At 54.4% G+C, this 18,740-nt stretch overlaps 1 protein-coding gene across 5 annotated transcripts in view; it reads right to left on the bottom strand.

Moving 5' to 3' along the window:
- VMP1 (vacuole membrane protein 1) overlaps window positions 1-18,740 on the bottom strand; it is a 479,796-nt gene that overhangs the window by 455,900 nt on the left and 5,156 nt on the right. For all 5 annotated transcript variants that reach the window (XM_075589658.1, XM_075589660.1, XM_075589661.1 and 2 more), the window contains exon 2: window positions 3,533-3,634. In XM_075589658.1, the coding sequence (XP_075445773.1) occupies window positions 3,533-3,608 (76 nt within the window). In that variant the 5' untranslated portion in view covers window positions 3,609-3,634. The remainder of the gene's footprint in view (window positions 1-3,532; window positions 3,635-18,740) is intronic.

The raw sequence follows: 18,740 nt of genomic DNA, 5'->3' as shown, positions 1-18,740 counted from the left end.
GCGCAGCCTAAAAGAAGCGACTAAGTTTCCTGTTGGTAAGCAGACAATAACAGAACAAACAATGAACAAGAAATCTGGTAAATAACCTGACAGTAATGAAGTCCAAATGTCCTTGATGATAGGGATAATAAATCCGAAATCCAATCACACTTGAGGTCCTTGGAGGTAGTTGAATCAAATCTGTGATAATATAGAAAACAGAACAACCATTGCGCAGTACTTCTGGTCAAACATCATCTCCCCCACCGTTGCCAGCTACTTACTTAAAAATAGATTAAAAGGGCCTCAAAAGGTATCTTTCACTTCTTTCCCCGTTGTCTGATCTCAGCTTGGTTGCCAGGCGAAATGCCTCCTCCGCTCAGATATAAGCCTCTCACCAGCACAAAACCGGACAGTAAGGAGATATGGCCAATGGTATGATACCGTAACAATTTAATACAATAAAATTACAAGACTATACAACAGTGCACTCACATGTCCATAGTCCCTATGTGTATGATACAACGTGCCGTCCGCTTGCGTGGCAGGATACCGGGATGCTGCAGATGGAGGTGAGATTTGGCTTGTATCCCCGCTTCGTGGCCGCGACTCGGAGCGCCGCGTCTAACTCTGATGACGTCACTGCCCAAGCACCCCTTCTCATCTCCGCATGCCTGAACGTCGTACCGCTACTACAAAGACTCCACCCTACGCGCGTTTCGTGACTGCTGACGTCACTTCTTCAGGGGTAATGGAGTGTAGGAGGCAATGAGTGCTATTTAAACCCATTGAGATGTATACGCAAGGCTCCCATTGGTTGATTGCCTAACTGGAAACCCCTGCTCGTTGTTTTTCGTCACATACAATCAGTGCATGCTCAATACAAATCAAAAGACTCTTTTGACAAAGGCCTGACGGGCTGAAACGCGTCAAGAGGATCCGTTTGCACTATGTTCTATTAAAGTTTCATGCCACACTGATCAGCCTTTCCTGAAGCTTTTATTCCACGGCTGTGCGGCGTACTGACCTCCCTGGGGAGGATTTCTAGCATGTATTAAGGATTTGTATTGAGCATGCACTGATTGTATGTGACGAAAAACAACGAGCAGGGGTTTCCAGTTAGGCAATCAACCAATGGGAGCCTTGCGTATACATCTCAATGGGTTTAAATAGCACTCATTGCCTCCTACACTCCATTACCCCTGAAGAAGTGACGTCAGCAGTCACGAAACGCGCATAGGGTGGAGTCTTTGTAGTAGCGGTACGACGTTCACGCATGCGGGGAGGAGAAGGGGTGCTCGGGCAGTGACGTCATCAGAGGGAGACGAGGCGCTCCGAGTCGCGGCCACGAAGCGGGGATACAAGCCAAATCTCACCTCCATCTGCAGCATCCCGGTATCCTGCCACGCAAGCGGACGGCACGTTGTATCATACACATAGGGACTATGGACATGTGAGTGCACTGTTGTATAGTCTTGTAATTTTATTGTATTAAATTGTTACGGTATCATACCATTGGCCATATCTCCTTACTTTCCGGTATTGTGCTGGTGAGAGGCTTATATCTGAGCTGAGGAGGCATTTCGCCTGGCAACTGAGCTGAGATTAGACAACGGGGAAAGAAGTGAAAGATACCTTTTGAGGCCCTTTTAATCTATTTTTAAGTAAGTAGCTGGCAACGGTGGGGGAGTTGATGTTTGACCAGAAGTACTGCGCAATGGTTGTTCTGTTTTCTATATTATCACAGATTTGATTCAACTACCTCCAAGGACCTCAAGTGTGATTGGATTTCGGATTTATTATCCCTATCATCAAGGACATTTGGACTTCATTACTGTCAGGTTATTTACCAGATAGTGCGCCAAGGACTTTCTTGTTCATTGTTTGTTCTGTTATTGTCTGTATACCATTGTTTTGCATTCCTTGTGGATAGGTTTGTGTACTCTCATCCTTAGGCAGCCGCCGCTTCCTCAGTCTAAGGCTAAGGCCCCGCTCCCAGAGTCAGCGCACCCGCACTGCTGACAGGCGGTGCGCTGAGATACACAGACCGCGATATGCGGTCTGTAGGGAGCGGGAGCGGGAGGTGGGCGGGGGGTGGGCGGTTTGACAGGGAGGGGGGGCGTGGCTTGAGCGGAGAGACCCGCTACTCTCCTCCCCCCTCCCTCCACGGACTCGGGCTGGAGCTGGAAAGGTAAGTTTAAACACACACACGCAGGCACTCATTCATACACACACACGCGCACACACACACACAGGCAGGCACTCACGCACTCATGCGCGCACACACAGGCGGGCACTCACGCACTCATACACACACGCGCGCACACACAGGCAGGCACTCACGCACTCATACACACACACACACACACACACACACACACACACACACACACACACACAGACAGACAGAGGCAGGCACTCACGCACTCGGGCACACACATACACACAGACAGGGACACACACACAGACAGGCACTCACCTGCTTTCACGCCACACTCCTCCCCGCTCCCCGAAGCCTCTCCTCCTCCTGAAGCCTCCCCTCCCCATTGGCTCACAGCCACACACGTCACGCGTCAACGCTAGGAAACACCATTCTCTGGTGTCTCCAGCGGCTGACGCGCCACAGCGTGTAGTCAGCTGTGCAGCCAGTGGGGACCGGGACCGGCTCGCGAGGATTCCCCTGCTGGTGGGGAACTCGCTACATTGCCGCCCGCGCCAACGAGCGCAGCGGGACCGAGGCCTAACAATTAGTCTGCAGGATTCTTTTTCCATATATTGTTCTTTCTTGAAAGAGGATTTAACATTTAGAGCACTTATATATCACTAGTTGATTGTTAAGTTAGTTTAATAGGTTGAGCGCTTTAGTATATGTTTTAGTCTAGTTTAATTTTCACTTCCTGTTGGTAAGACTGAAAGCAGATACATCAGAATTCTAAACGAACTACAGTCTAGTATTTTGACAGACTAATTTCAGCTCACATCAAGTGTGAGCTGTTCACCTCTTCTACAACTTAATTTGAAACCCACTTCAATAAGTATAGCTCAAGGTCCATACTGCACACCATGCCCTTTCAAAATCAGTTGGTGAATTACTACCCACTATTCATGTAATGATCAGTGCAGTAGCCAAGTAGAGTGAGGAGTTTGAAATGAATGAATTCAGGGTTCACATATTCATGGTCATATGTATGGTGAGTCTGTTAAATACTGGCTTTTATAGTTGTTTCATCATTTTAGATGTTTAAAAGCTTAATAATTACAATGGGGGAAACAAACAGAATATACAGTTTTTTAGGATCTAGTTAGGCTAAAGCTCAAATGTGAAAGTAGTGTCTTATAAAATAGTTCTTCGAAAATCCCAATTGCAGCGTTTTCAAAAACATGTTTTTACATCAATATTTATTCAAAGTGAATAATTTGATAATTCAGAGTGCGATTAGGAGATTTGAATTAACATAGGAAAGTTCAAGTAATTTGAAAAGGAAAAATAAAAAATATTGCTATAGAAATTTATGGCTTATCTAAAAAGAGGGAAATGTATCTATTTGCTTACCTGGAAAGCTTCCATTGTGTTGTTCTTTAGTCATTCCAACACGCCTCTGTTCACAATCAGTGCCATTTTCGGCCATTTTATAGGTCAACTGATCTGGAGGATCTACAGTAATAAAACAGGCACAGGTTTACATTTAACAAGAGAATAAATAGGTATGTTTTCTTTAAAAAAAAAAAAAAAAAACCTAAGAGCATTCACTATTAAGTGGAAATTGATTTGAAGGTACATTTTTATTAGTATTATTCCATTTTTTTGTACTAAATATTTTATTCCGTAGGCTTCAACTTATTTTAGTAAAGTGGTTTCCAACATGGTGCTACACAACGTCCAACTAGTGGTACTTTACATACAATGGCTATGGGGTTCAGTCACTAAAGTGTGAAAGCCATTAGGACTGATCTCCCTGGCTGCAAAAGTGAGAAAACCATGAGCAGTAAACTGCACCAAATGTATCAAAGCAAAAATATCATGGTTTATAATGAGATTCTTCTTCTTTGACACATTTCTTACATTGAAGATCTGAAAGATGGTCAGTAAGAAAGATTTACATGATCATTTGAGTGAACAATCAGGACATGTTGTAGAAGAGCACAGAAAACTAGTCAGGATAAGAATCCTGGCTAGAGAAGAAATCCACAATTGCACTCTATGGGGACAACAATAGGTGGGACAAAATATAAACCCAAGCTAGTAGCCTAAAGTGCCAAAACAAAAAAAAAAAGTTTATTGGCATATAGTAGAGCAGCGTTTCCCAAATGGTGGGTCGCGACCCGGCACCGGGCCACGGCACCAAAATTGCCGGGTCGCAGCGAGGCTGGCCGCACGGTCTCCCCCGTCCAAGTTAAAAAACAATGGCGGCGATTCCCCCCGCGGTCCCGCGCGCTTGCGCAGGCCAAGCAGGGCCCGCTCCCTTCCTCCCCCCTGCTCCCAACGTGGGACGGAGGAGGAAGTACCAGCTCCTCTGCGGCCCGCACGTTACATGGGGGAGGGTGGAAGTACAAGCTCCTACTGCGGCCCACTTCCCCCCGCGGCCAGCTTCCCGAGCTCACCTCCCGTGGCACGCCCTCCCGAGCCCACCTCCCGTGCTCCCAAGCCCACCTCCCGTCCCGGGCAGCAGGGGATATCGGGGGCAGCAGGGGAAAGCGTCCGGCGGCAAGGTAAGTCACCCCACCCAGTCACTGCCTCCCACCCAAGTGTCCCTGGCCCCCTAAAGTGTCCCTGGCCCCCTAAGTGTCCCTGGCCCCTTTCCTCCCACCCACCCAAGTGTCCCTGGCCCCCTCCCTCCCACCCGTGTCCCTGGCTCCCTCCCTCCCACCCAGCCAAGTGTCCCTGGCCCCCTCCCTCCCACCCACCCAAGTGTCCCTGGCCCCCTAACTCCCACCCACCCAAGTGTCCCTGGCCCCCTCCCTCCCACCCACCCAAGTGTCCCTGGCCCCCTCCCTCCCACCCACCCAAGTGTCCCTGGCCCCCTCCCTCCCACCCAAGTGTCCCTGGCCCCCTCCCTAATGTGTCCCTGGCCCCCTCCCTCCCACCCACCCAAGTGTCCCTGGCCCCCTCCCTCCCACCCACCCAAGTGTCCCTGGCCCCCTCCCTACCACCCACCCAAGTGTCCCTGGCCCCCTCCCTAATGTGTCCCTGGCCCCCAAGTGTCCCTATAGGCCATTACAGGCGATAAAATTTGTCTGTAGTAGAGAATACACACACGTGGAGGTATAGGGTAAATGTGTGAAAATATTTAAAATTAGGTGGTGCTAACACAATGTTTCCGAGGGTATGAGGCTCCTCTAAAGCCCACCAGAGGCACCTAGCATACAGGGAAGAAGGAATCATTACCACAGTAGGGGTAGCCAGTCTCACATAATAAAGGTGAAGCCCGGCTGGCTGCCCCTAAAACCGTTTGTAATGGGCTATCTATGTAGGCCCGGTAAAGTGTATGAACTGTATCCCCTGATAACCATGTTTCCCTAGCCGCCGTGTAGGCTCAAAACAAGGGGGGGGGGGGAATGGGGTAATTTGGTCCGTCTAATTCAGATACATTGGGGTGTTTGGCCCCCTTATGGGAAATAAGGGACTTCAGGAACATAAGTTTAAGGGGGGATATTGGGGGGCCAAATGGGTTAAATGTGTTTTAAGTGTTGCGGTTCTACCGGTATTACTGTAATTGTACCCGTAAATCATACTTGTTTTGCGGCTACGCGAGTGTAACGTGCCCCGTCCGGTCTTTCTCCTAGGTAAAACATTTTCAGTCAAAGTTTTAGAGCCCAAGTTCTCATTCTGTATTAAAATGCATTACAGTGGTATGTGTAATCAATCTCTATGTAGGCAGCCCCGGTAATAAGATTAGCCAAGGTGCCTGCATGGCGACGACAGATCAAAGGGAAGGAAAGGCTAGATGTTGGGCCATCTGGCAGGCAAGGAATGGGCGGAGGAACAGGTCTGCAGATGGGCTCACAACGGGTGAGACCCTTTGTTGTATCCAGACTCTGTGGAGGCTACCCAGCAGGTGGCAATGGGCTGGCCAGGGAAAGTTGTTGCAGAGATGGAGCTTGTAGGCACTATTTCCCGCTTTGCTGGCAACCTGATCCAAGCACGCCCCCTCCTATGATTGGTTACAGCCAGATAAGCCGCCGGCTCATGATTGGCTGCTGTGTGTAAACCCATGTTCTGATTGGTCACCGCTCCGTGCTCCATGTTAAAGGTAGCCAGCGAGGATAGAACCAGACAGAATCTTGAGACTTGGTCCGGTGAAGCACTGGCGGGCTTTTAAAAAGGTTCTTTGCTCCAAATAGCAAAGCACTCAACATTGCGGTGCCAGAGAAGCCTCGCCTAGCTGAGGACAAGTTCTCAGGACACGGCCAAGTTCTGAGGAATGATTCTACTTGCTCCAGTGACGCGACCGCCGGGTGTTCGGCAGTGAAGTGCCGGAGCAGCCTGGCCAAGCGGAGGATAAGCACTGGGAGCAAGTTCTTGCGGCTAAATTCTCAGAATTGGCCATAGCTCCAACTAGCAGAGAGAGCATGGTGGCTCTCCTGAAAAGGAGTACAGTGTGTTTCTTGGACGTGGAGCTGACAGGGTAAGCCTACTGAAGCAGGCGCCCTGCACCTAGTTGAGGCTGGTGTCTCTCCCCAGACTCCCAGTTGGTATGTATTTCCCTGTTTTTGTACATTTTTGTATGTCTGCTGGCCTTGCCAGAATAAACCCATTTATTCAACTTTTTTGTCCTGTCTGGTGTAAATGATCTCGGAAGGTAAAGGTGAACAAAAGTACTGGTCCCCCGAGACAATCATAAAGGCTGCTTTTTTTGTAAGTAAATGGGTTAAGAATTCGGGCTTTAGTTATTGTATTGTGTAGATTATTCATCCCTAAACGGTGACTCACACAATGAAAATGTGTGTCTATATGTATATATACAGTATATATGTATGTATCTGAGAAGACCTATAATAACAGAACTCAGATAGGGAAATTATAGAAAAACAGGGTTTAATTAGGGTAGATACAAGCAATCCCAGTTAAACAGCAGAACAGACATGTTACTAAACAGGGACAGGAACTGGCAAACAGGGTCATGGCCAAGTAACAGGCACATGGAATTGCAAAAAAGTTGAAATGCCAAGAAGAAGCCACTTCCTGGATTTAAGTACGGGACAAACGAGGAAGTGGGCTAGTCCTCGGATGCAATGGCTCTGTTTGTTGTAATTATTTTGGTGCCACGCCCCGGTGTGTGTGTCTGCATTATCAAAGACTCCTTTACACTGTCATAAAGGCGACTGGAGAAACTATTGCTGATGTCAAAAGCAGTTCCAGCTCAGTATCAGCAGGTTCAGGTTCTTTACAGTAAGGACAGTTAAAATGTAAAATTCATTAACCATGGAGATGTTGATGGCAGATACAATAGATATGTTAAAAAAAAAAAAAGTCGGACATATTTTTTAGAAAGGAAAGGTATATATGGATATACCCAATATAAACATGGGAAGGATGTTGATCCAGGGAAAAATCTGATTGCCAGTATTGGGGTCAGGAAGGAATACATTTTTTCCCCTTATGAGACATCCTTGGAGGAGGTTTCACCTGGGTTTTTTATTGGCCTTCTTCTGGATGAAAATATTGTAAATAAAAATATAGGATAAAGTATTTGTGGTCTAAATTTAGCATAGGTTGAAATTGATTGACGTGTCTTTTTCAACCTCATCTACTATATAACTATGTAATTTCCTTTCTACCATATTTCTTTCAAATACTTCAACTAGCAGATTCAATTGAAATGGTCAATACACTTATCCAGCAGGGGGGAAAGTGCACATGCCCGTAGTAAGAACATCTATGAACCTCTAGATGTGCAGATGTATACAACCTGAAAATTTGAGAGAAAAAAAATATATATATTTATTTTTTACCAAGAAAAACAATATACTCATAATAGATGTAAAATCTGAAAACAAATTACTGGGATACATTGTTTCTGTACCAGAGAAAAGAATCCCCTATCATGAGAGAACACCAAGGAGTAGCTAAACCTTAATAGGTGACCAAGTGGTATACATTGATAGATAGCCAGGGTAGTAGCTCAACAGAATCGGTAAAGTATTGTGATAAGGACTTAAAAACGTAACTTTATTATGAGAAATACTCAATAAAATGGAACCTAAACCTAAACAGAACAATGGTGCCTAATAAACTTAGCAAATTAAAATGGGTGTGTAGCTTCAAAGGTACTCCTATAATGTGTCACATGGGTTGGAAAGTGATAGGTAGGCTTATCTTAAATTCATCTATAAATCAGATAAAGCATAAGTGCTTGTATGCAGTGAGACATATGTCCACTTATGTCTGTCTGAATGGTGAGATAACCTATTCAAAGTATGTTTCCATGGACAGAATTAGCGTTCTCAATGATTGTCTTGGTAGCAAATATATTTGCTTTACCAAGGTATAAAGCCGGAACAGTCTCTGAACTCACAGCACCCCAAAGTATTTAAGGGGTTATGAAACTTCTACATGAATTGGACTGAAGAGCAGTCTGTTTATGACTGGCTTAATATCTCTCTTGTGCAGTTCATTGGACTGCTGGTAAGTAATTTACACCGATATTACTTAGCCCATAAGCATAGTTGCGCAGTGTGTTTAATACAGGTAGTGGCTAGTTGGGTGTCTCTGCAGCCCTCAATTGGGGTAATCCTGCAGACAGCTAATAGAGAGCCATGCCTGTTAATATATCACTGCGCAACAGGACACAGGGGCAGTCTGTTAGTACTGGTTCAATGTCTCTCTATATCCAGATGGTAGTCTGCAGCTGTTCTGACCTTAGGTAAGTAATATTCACATTAATATAGCTGCCGGAGAACGCAAATACCGAATATATATTAGACAGGAGAACAGTCTAATAACGACTGATCAGGTGTCTTTATAGATTGATGTCACGAAACACCATGCCTATTGTGATGATTTTAGGACAGAGGAGTAGTCTGTTTGCGACTAACTCAGTGTCTCTATCATCAGGAGTCATCGGATTGCTGGTAAGTAATATATATATATATATATATATATATATATCATATCAAAGAGCATCAATATATAATATATTTAGACAGGTGAACAGTCTGTTAATGACCAAGTGTCTTAGCAGATCTTCCTTCAAGTGGCCCTGTGGACAATCATCAAAAGCCGTTCTTGTCGACAGTCGTTAAAAACCGTTCCTGTTGGGGGGGCGTGCCGATGACGTCATCCAGGGCAGACGGGTAGAGGGAGAGCTCCGGAGACCCCTCTGTATAATCATTGAATTTAAGCCACTTCACCCGATCGGAAAAAAAACAAAAAGCATACAATCTCTCCCTAAAACCACAGGGATGTCGAACAGGGGGAAAAGTCAACAGTCCCAAGGGGTTGGCAAGTACTTCACCCCCGCTAAACAATCCGCTGAGGCGGGAGGCAGGCGACAAGATGGCGCCCAGGCATCAGGTCCAGGCCCAGGCACCAGGCACACAAGGCCTCATTAGCCCGGCAAGCCCCGCTGAGACTCCCCCCTCGCCAGACGGGAGAATAACGAAGGAGTTCCTCGAGGAGCTCCACGCTAAGCTCCAAAGATCACTGGAGACAAATATCAAAGAAGCGGTGGCCGAAATAAAACATGATATTCAGGGCCTACAGGAGCGCACCACAACCCTGGAAGCCAGGCTGGATGAGGCCCTTCATCCCCAATCTGAGGCCGACGACGAGATAATTCGCCTGGGCCATGAGATCCACTCCCTCCGTGACGGTCTGGAAGACCAGGAGAACCGGGACCGCAAGCAGAACCTGCGGATCCGCGGTATCCCTGAGGCGACACTGCCCTCTCAGCTCAGGGCTTATCTTGTGGATTTCTTCCTCACTATCTCCCCTGACCTCGACCCCCCGGGACCTCGAAATAGACAGGGCACACAGGGCGTTGGGCCCGCGGTCCGAAGACCCAAACTGCAGGCGGGATGTGATCGTGCGCCTCCACAGCTACTCCACTAAGGATAAACTGATTGGAGCCTGCAGGGAAAAGGACACGATCACGTTCCAAAATGAGCCCCTACAGGTCTATAATGACCTTTCTAAGCTCACCGTGGACCGACGGAAGGCGATGCGCCCCCTAACACTACTTCGGGAAAAGGGAATTAAATACAAATGGGGCTTCCCTTTTAAACTGATCATCTCCCACAAGGGAAAATTCCTCGCCATCAGACAGCCCGAGGAAATGGAGCCTCTGGCTAAGACCCTGGGCCTCCCCGGGGAACCCTTCCAACATGCTCACAAGTCTGGCAACAGACCCCGGGAACGAGAGGACCACCCGGTCAGAGCATCCGAAAGAATCGCGGAGCAGAGGCAGTCCAGGTACAGATGAAGGGTGCTCCCTGCACAGAGGGAGGCCCTCCCGGGAGAACTCCATCTTCTTCCCTAACACCACTCAAAATGGCGCCTGGAGGGACCCCACCGCACGCCTCTGCAAAAGAAGCGCCTAACGTGGCTAAACCACTGACCTTACAACAGTGACTCCCATCAGCATCCAGGGAGGCGACCGGCTCCATCCCCGCTGGCACTTCGAAGGATCCATCCGCTGCATCGCAGGAGATCGAAGGGATGAGCCCACCTCGTGCGCACCGGAATTATTCAAGATGGCGCCTGAGGAGTCTTCATTCTGCTGCGGAGCACCACGAGGTATCCTGATCGAGATCGAGACGAAGTAGACGTCATCACCGCGCGCGGTCTCCGGCCATCGGATACCACTCCCCGCATCACGTGGCTCCGGCTAATGGATCCCGACCAGAGGCGCCGAGCGCACAGCGCCAGATGAGTCCCCGCAACAGCCCGGCCCCCGGATGGTGTGCTGGTACCCCCCCCACGGCCGAGGGGGGCTTGCGAGGTCTCGCTAACGCTCCAACACCCGACGGTCCCGAAGGATCGTTCGCTCCCCCCCCTCTACGGAGGGGCTGACGGCACAGGATATCCCGGTCGTTTCCAGTGGAGAGGCGCCCACAGAGGGTCTGTAGCACTGTTCCCCCCATGTACTTCCCGGTTGACCTATTCCCCATTGCCCCAAGTTTGGCAGTAGACCTCCGCTGTCCCAGCGTTCATGTCCCCCGAGCCAGAAGGGCCCACACAGAGCACAAAGGGCATCCCCCTATTCGCCCCCTCACTACTCCCCCCCCCCCCCTGACCCACCCCCTTTTTCCCCTGCCCCTCACCCACCCCCCTCCCCTACTATCAATACCCCCATCCCTTCCCTCTTCCCCAATACCTTCCCCCCCCCCTCGTCCTCTCTCCCCCCTAACACCCTACCCCCCTTTCCTACTCTTCCCCCCTCCCCTCTCTCCCATAACCCTCCCCCCCACCCCCCCTCCCTACACTTATCCCACCTTTCCCCCCTCCCCCCTTGCCTTCTTCTCAACCCCCCCCCCATCCCAACCCGCCCCCAAAGAGAGGGTTCACGTACCCCAGCTGCAGCCCTGCTACATTTGCAGGTGAATAAGGACATGAAAATAACATTTTCCTGATATGACACAAAAGACTGCACTAACTTTGTATTACCGTAACTACCTGGCGTCTACATCACTGAATGTTCCATCTGCACAATGCTTTGGGTTCAACGATCGAGTTGGTTTCCCCCCCCCCCCACACCTCCTCTCCCTATCCCCACCTCCGTACCCCCGCCCCCTTCCCATCTACCCCCAACCCCCCCCCCTCCCTTCCACCCCCAACCCCCCCAACACCTCCTCCTGTCCCCCGCCCACCTCCCCTCCCTGCTCCCCGACCCAGGAACATCTACGCCCATCCTCCCCCCCCTTCCCTCCCTGCTGCCCCCCCTCGCCCTCATCCTAATACCCCCCCCTCCTCCTCCCCATTTCCCTCCCCCCCGCCCTTCCACCCCCTCCCTCCAACATCCTCTCCTCTTCCACATCTGCCCCACTTCCCCCCTGCCCTCCCCCCTTCGTCCCCCTCCAGCTGGTCCGTACGCCTCTGCCTTAGCTCTGCTATATCGCTGCAGGAATATAGGTTTTGACTGCTGCTTCTCTCAAGTTAGCCACAGGAGGCCGTACTGTCCCTATATTACCGTAAATATTGGTCACCTACCTAACTGTATGGAAAATGTATACACTGTTTATGGTTCAATGTCCAATGTTACCCTCTCCCCCCTCCCCCTCTCCCCCCCCCTCTCCTCCCCTCCCCCATTACCCCAGGCCCCCCCTCCACCCCCTTCCTCACCCACCCCTCCCCCCGCCACCATGCAAATCCATGCCACCGATGGTAAAAGGTTCCCCACAGGTTAAAGTGTTATAACCTAAGATGTAGCCGCTCAAAATCGAGCCTCCGTGATCGGGGCAGACCGCCTAAATGCTACACCAACAGAGGGGCCCAGCGAACTACGAAAGGGCAAGCCTCACGACCCCTTAGCCATTAAGGGTAACAAAATATCCTCTGAAAATCAAGCGGTTCACTCCTAGTATCCACCCCCATACTCCCGCTCCCCCACATCCCTCTCCCTCCCCTTCTCCTCGCCCCATTACCCCCCCTCCCTATCCCTGCCCCCCCCTCCCTATCCCTGCCCCCCCCTCCCTATCCCTGCCCCCCCCTCTCTATCCCTGCCCCCGCCTCCCTATCCCTGCCCCCCCTCCCTATCCCTGCCCCCCCCTCCCTCCCCCCCTCCCTATCCCCCCCCTCCCTATCCCCCCTCCCTCCCTATGCCCCCCCTCCCTATCCCCCCCATCCCTCCCTATCCCACCCTCCCTATCCCCTATCCCCCCCCCTCCCTATCCCCCCCCCTCCCTATCCCCTATCCCCCCCTCCCTATCCCCTATCCCCCCCCTCCCTATCCCCCCCCCTCCCTCCCTATCCCCCCCTCCCTATCCCCTATCCCCCCCTCCCTATCCCCCCCCTCCCTCCCTATCCCCCCCTCCCTCCCTATCCCCCCCCTCCCTCCCTATCCCCTATCCCCCCCTCCCTCTCCCCTATCCCCCCCTCCCTCTCCCCTATCCCCCTCCCTCCCTATCCCCCCCCTCCCTCCCTATCCCCCATCCCCCCCTCCCTCCCTATCCCCCCCTCCCTCCCTATCCCCTATCCCCCCCTCCCTATCCCCTATTCCCCCCCTCCCACCCCCCCCTCCCTCCCTATCCCCTATCCCCCCCCTCCCTCCCTATCCCCCCCCCCTCCCTCCCTATCCCCTATCCCCACTCCCTCCCTATCCCCCCCCCTCCCTCCCTATCCCCCCATCCCCCCCTCCCTACCCCCCCCTCCCTATCCCCCCCTCCCTCCCTATCCCCCCCTCCCTCCCTATCCCCTATCCCCCCCTCCCTCTCTATCCCCTATCCCCCCCTCCCTATCCCCTATCCCCCCCTCCCTCCCTATCCCCCCCTCCCTCCCTATCCCCTATCCCCCCCCTCCCTCCCTATCCCCCCCTCCCTCCCTCCCTTTCACCTATCCCTCCTTCCCTATCCCCTATCCCCCCCTCCCTCCCTATCCCCCCCTCCCTATCCCCTATTCCCCCCCTCCCTATCCCCTATCCCCCCCCTCCCTCCCTATCCCCCCCCTCCGTATCCCCTATCCCCCCCCTCCCTCCCTATCCCCCCATCCCCCCCTCCCTACCCCCCCCTCCCTATCCCCCCCTCCCTCCCTATCCCCCCCCTCCCTCCCTATCCCCCCCCCTCCCTCCCTATCCCCTATCCCCCCCTCCCTCTCTATCCCCTATCCCCCCCCTCCCTATCCCCTATCCCCCCCTCCCTCCCTATCCCCTATCCCCCCCTCCCTATCCCCTATCCCCCCCCTCCCTCCCTCCCTATCCCCCCCTCCCTCCCTCCCTTTCACCTATCCCCCCCTCCCTCCCTATCCCCTATCCCCCCCTCCCTCCCTATCCCCCCCTCCCTATCCCCTATTCCCCCCCTCCCTATCCCCCCCTCCCTCCCTATCCCCCCCCCTCCGTATCCCCTATCCCCCCCTCCCTCCCTATCCCCTATCCCCCCCTCCCTCCCTATCCCCCCCCTCCCTCCCTCCCTATCCCCCCCCCCTCCCTCCCTATCCCCCCCCCCTCCGTATCCCCTATCCCCCCCCTCCCTCCCTATCCCCCCATCCCCCCCTCCCTACCCCCCCCTCCCTATCCCCCCCTCCCTCCCTATCCCCCCCCTCCCTCCCTATCCCCCCCCTCCCTCCCTATCCCCTATCCCCCCCTCCCTCTCTATCCCCTATCCCCCCCCTCCCTATCCCCTATCCCCCCCTCCCTCCCTATCCCCTATCCCCCCCCTCCCTCCCTCCCTATCCCCCCCTCCCTCCCTCCCTTTCACCTATCCCCCCCTCCCTCCCTATCCCCTATCCCCCCCTCCCTCCCTATCCCCCCCCTCCCTATCCCCTATTCCCCCCCTCCCTATCCCCCCCCTCCCTCCCTATCCCCCCCTCCGTATCCCCTATCCCCCCCTCCCTCCCTATCCCCTATCCCCCCCTCCCTCCCTATCCCCCCCCTCCCTCCCTCCCTATCCCCCCCCCTCCCTCCCTATCCCCTATCCCCCCCCCCTCCCTCCCTATCCCCTATCCCCCCCCCCCCCTCCCTCCCTATCCCCCCCTCCCTATCCCCTATCCCCCCCTCCCTATCCCCTATCCCCCCCCCTCCCTATCCCCCCCCCTCCCTATCCCCTATCCCCCCCCCTCCCTATCCCCTATCCCCTATCCCCCCCTCCCTATCCCCTATCCCCCCCCTCCCTATCCCCTATCCCCCCCCCTCCCTATCCCCTATCCCCCCGTCCCTATCCCCTATCCCCCCCCCTCCCTATCCCCTCCCCTCCCTATCCCCTATCCCCCCCCCTCCCTATCCCCTATCCCCCCCTCCCTATCCCCTATCCCCCCCCCTCCCTCCCTATCCCCCCCTCCCTATCCCCATCCCCCCTCCCTCCCTATCCCCTATCCCCCCCTCCCTCCCTATCCCCCCCCTCCCTCCCTATCCCCCCCCTCCCTCCCTATCCCCTATCCCCCCCTCCCTATCCCCCCCTCCCTATCCCCCCCTCCCTATCCCCCCCCTCCCTCCCTATCCCCTCCCCCTCCCTCCCTATCCCCCCCTCCCTCCCTATCCCCTCCCCCTCCCTCCCTATCCCCCCCTCCCTCCCTATCCCCTCCCCCTCCCTATCCCCCCCCCTCCCTCCCTATCCCCTATCCCCCCCCTCCCTCCCTATCCCCCCCCTCCCTATCCCCTATCCCTCCCTATCCCCTATCCCCCCCCCCTATCCCCTATCCCCCCCCTCCCTATCCCCTATCCCCCCCCTCCCTCCCTATCCCCCCCCATCCCCCCCTCCCTCCCTATCCCCCCCCCTCCCTCCCTATCCCCCCCCTCCCTCCCTATCCCCCCCCCTCCCTCCCTATCCCCCCCCCTCCCTCCCTATCCCCCCCCCCCTCCCTCCCTATCCCCCCCCCCCTCCCTCCCTATCCCCCCTCCCTCCCTCCCTATCCCCCCTCCCTCCCTCCCTATCCCCCCTCCCTCCCTATCCCCCCCCCCTCCCTCCCTATCCCCCCCCCTCCCTCCCCTCCCTATCCCCCCCCTCCCTCCCTATCCCCCCCTCCCTATCCCCTATCCCCCCCCTCCCTCCCTATCCCCCCCTCCCTATCCCCTATCCCCCCTCCCTATCCCCCCCCTCCCTCCCTATCCCCCCCCTCCCTCCCTATCCCCCCCTCCCTATCCCCTATCCCCCCTCCCTATCCCCCCCCTCCCTCCCTATCCCCCCTCCCTCCCTATCCCCTCCCTCCCTATCCCCTATCCCCCCCTCCCTATCCCCTATCCCCCCTCCCTATCCCCTATCCCCCCCTCCCTATCCCCTATCCCCCCCTCCCTCCCTATCCCCTATCCCCCCCTCCCTATCCCCCCTCCCTATCCCCTATCCCCCCCTCCCTCCCTATCCCCTATCCCCCCCTCCCTCCCTATCCCCCCTCCCTCCCTATCCCCCCCTCCCTCCCTATCCCCCCCTCCCTCCCTATCCCCCCCTCCCTATCCCCCCCTCCCTCCCTATCCCCTATCCCCCCCCTCCCTCCCTATCCCCCCCTCCCTCCCTATCCCCTATCCCCCCCCTCCCTCCCTATACCCCCCTCCCTCCCTATCCCCCCCCTCCCTATCCCCCCCCTCCCTCCCTATCCCCCCCTCCCTCCCTATCCCCTCCCTCCCTATCCCCTATCCCCTCCCTCCCTATCCCCTAACCCCCCCCTCCCTATCCCCTATCCCCCCCTCCCTCCCTATCCCCCCCCCTCCCTATCCCCTATCCCCCCCCTCCCTCCCTATCCCCTATCCCCCCCCTCCCTCCCTATCCCCCCCCTCCCTATCCCCTATCCCCCCCCTCCCTATCCCCTCCCTCCCTATCCCCTATCCCCCCCCCTCCCTATCCCCTCCCCTCCCTATCCCCCCCCCCTCCCTATCCCCCCTTCCCTATCCCCTATCCCCCCCCTCCCTATCCCCTATCCCCCCCCTCCCTATCCCCTATCCCCCCCCCATCCCCTATCCCCCCCCCCATCCCCTATCCCCCCCCATACCCCCTCCGGGCTGGACCACTTACCCCCGCGTCAGTTCGGCCAACTACGCTCACGAAGATTGGCCTGACAGGCGCTGTACCCAGGTTTACCACAAGAGGTCGCACAACACCTGTGTTACGGCAAATGTATTCTGTCTAAACTGTTAAATGTAAATTATGTACAATGCTTAAGGTTTAATGTTTAAGCCTGCACCCCCCCACCCCTATCCCTTCCCCCCCCCCAATTACCCCCCACCACCCCCCCCTTCCCCTCCACCCACCCCCACCCCGGCTCCCCTGAGCATGAACATATATGATGTTGATTGTAACCTATGTAGATTGCGGATAAGACTTCTGATGACCCGCCTAAGCCTCAACCCCCCTTCTCCCACCTTCCCCCTCCTCCCCCCCCACCCTTTTCCCCTCCACGACCAACTCCCTACCCCCCCCTGTCTCCACCCCTAGCCCCCCCCCCCTCCCCCGCACCAATCGAGCAGGGATCCTTCTCGTATACTCCCCCCCCCCCCCCACACTCGCTACTAAACACATTATACAGAAAACATTGCCACACAATAGGTTACACCAATTGGGAGCCCACAGCGACGACACCTCCCTCCCCTCCTCTCCCCCCTCCCCTCTCAACCACCCCCCCTCCACCTACCCCTCACCACCCTCCTCCCTACACCCACCCCTTTCCACCCCCCCTCCCCACCATCCCCTCTCTATCCTCCCCTCTCAGCCCTCCCCATCTGCCCTCCCCCCCCTCTATCCTCCCTCCTCTCCCTTCCACCACTCCCTGCCCCCCCCCCCTTTTTCCTACCCTTCCCTCCCCTCCCTACCTCCCCCTCGCTACCTCCCCCCCCTCCTCCTTGCCCCCCTCACCCTCCGTCCCCCTGGGCAATCACCCCCACAGCTGCTACTATCATCCCCAACCCTCCACCCCCCGATCCAACTCTCCCTCCCTTGCCCAATCCCGCCCACACACTGATAGATAGAGCGAAGGCCCAGCTGGCCTGTCATCTCACCCACTAGGCCACCCCGGTGTTAGTAACGCCAGTTGAAGTCACAGAACCTTCAGGGTCTCCACCCGGCCCGCCTTCGCTGGAGAGCGTTCTCGGACCCGCCCCCAAGGGTCTTACACCCCACTAATCGGTTCTTTACCTAAGACCGGTCCAACACTTTTAGACCCCACTAGGGTCAATTTTCCTTTCTTTTTTCAGCCGCTGTCACTGTCCCAGCGGCCCCCCCTCCCAACCCCCCCTCCTCTGCCCATTTTGGCTGTACCCCCCTAGCACTACCCCAGTGACAACACACGCGGTCTCAGCTGAGAGGTAACAATGTCTCATCAAAAAGTACTAAAAATTGTCTCCCTAAACGTGAAGGGTCTCCACAATAATAGAAAGCGACGCCTGGCTCTCCAGGAGATAAAGAAAACATGGGGAGACGTTGTTTTCCTCCAGGAGACGCACTTCACGTCTCAAGAACCGCCTAAAATATTTCAGCACGCGTTCCCAATGAGCTATTTCTCATCATTTAGCAGCAAACGCAGAGGGGTTGCCATTCTGTTCCGTCAGGGCACTCCATTTAATTTAACAAAAATTCAAGCAGATCCAGAGGGGAGATTTATTGTAGTCTATGGCTCACTATCCGGCACGACAATCGCCCTTATTAACCTATACGCCCCAAACGAGAACCAGACAGAATTTCTTAAAAAGGTTCTGGAAGAAATTGACCCACAATACCTATCCTCAATACTCATTGCAGGGGATCTAAATATGGCTCTCAACCCAAAAGAAGACAAATCGAGCCAACCAGGACGACAACACTCCACTCAGTCACAAAGACTGGGGAAAAAATTTAAGGACATTATTGGGGACTTTTCTCTGGTAGACATTTGGAGAACACAACATCAGGGGAAAAGAGATTATACCTTTTACTCGGCGCCTCACCAGTCTTACTCCCGTATTGACTACTTTCTCGCTTCCAAGAACGTCCTAGAGGCCACCACAGACTCAGATATCGGCCCAATTACGTGGTCAGATCACGCTCCTATCACCATGACCCTATCCATCCCCTTTGGGAAAACTATCTCATATTGCTGGAAACTAAACGATTCCTTACTGAACCACTCCGGGACAGTGATGGAACTCAAAAAATCCCTTAAGGAATACTTTAGAATAAACAAAGGCTCCGTAGCCTCTCCAGCAAGCCTG

Source organism: Ascaphus truei, chromosome 3 (genome assembly GCF_040206685.1).
Source record: "Ascaphus truei isolate aAscTru1 chromosome 3, aAscTru1.hap1, whole genome shotgun sequence".
In the NCBI taxonomy this organism is placed as follows: domain Eukaryota; kingdom Metazoa; phylum Chordata; class Amphibia; order Anura; family Ascaphidae; genus Ascaphus; species Ascaphus truei.
The sequence above is the reverse complement of the archived record's forward strand: the minus strand, read 5'-3'. Positions and strand labels throughout refer to the sequence as shown.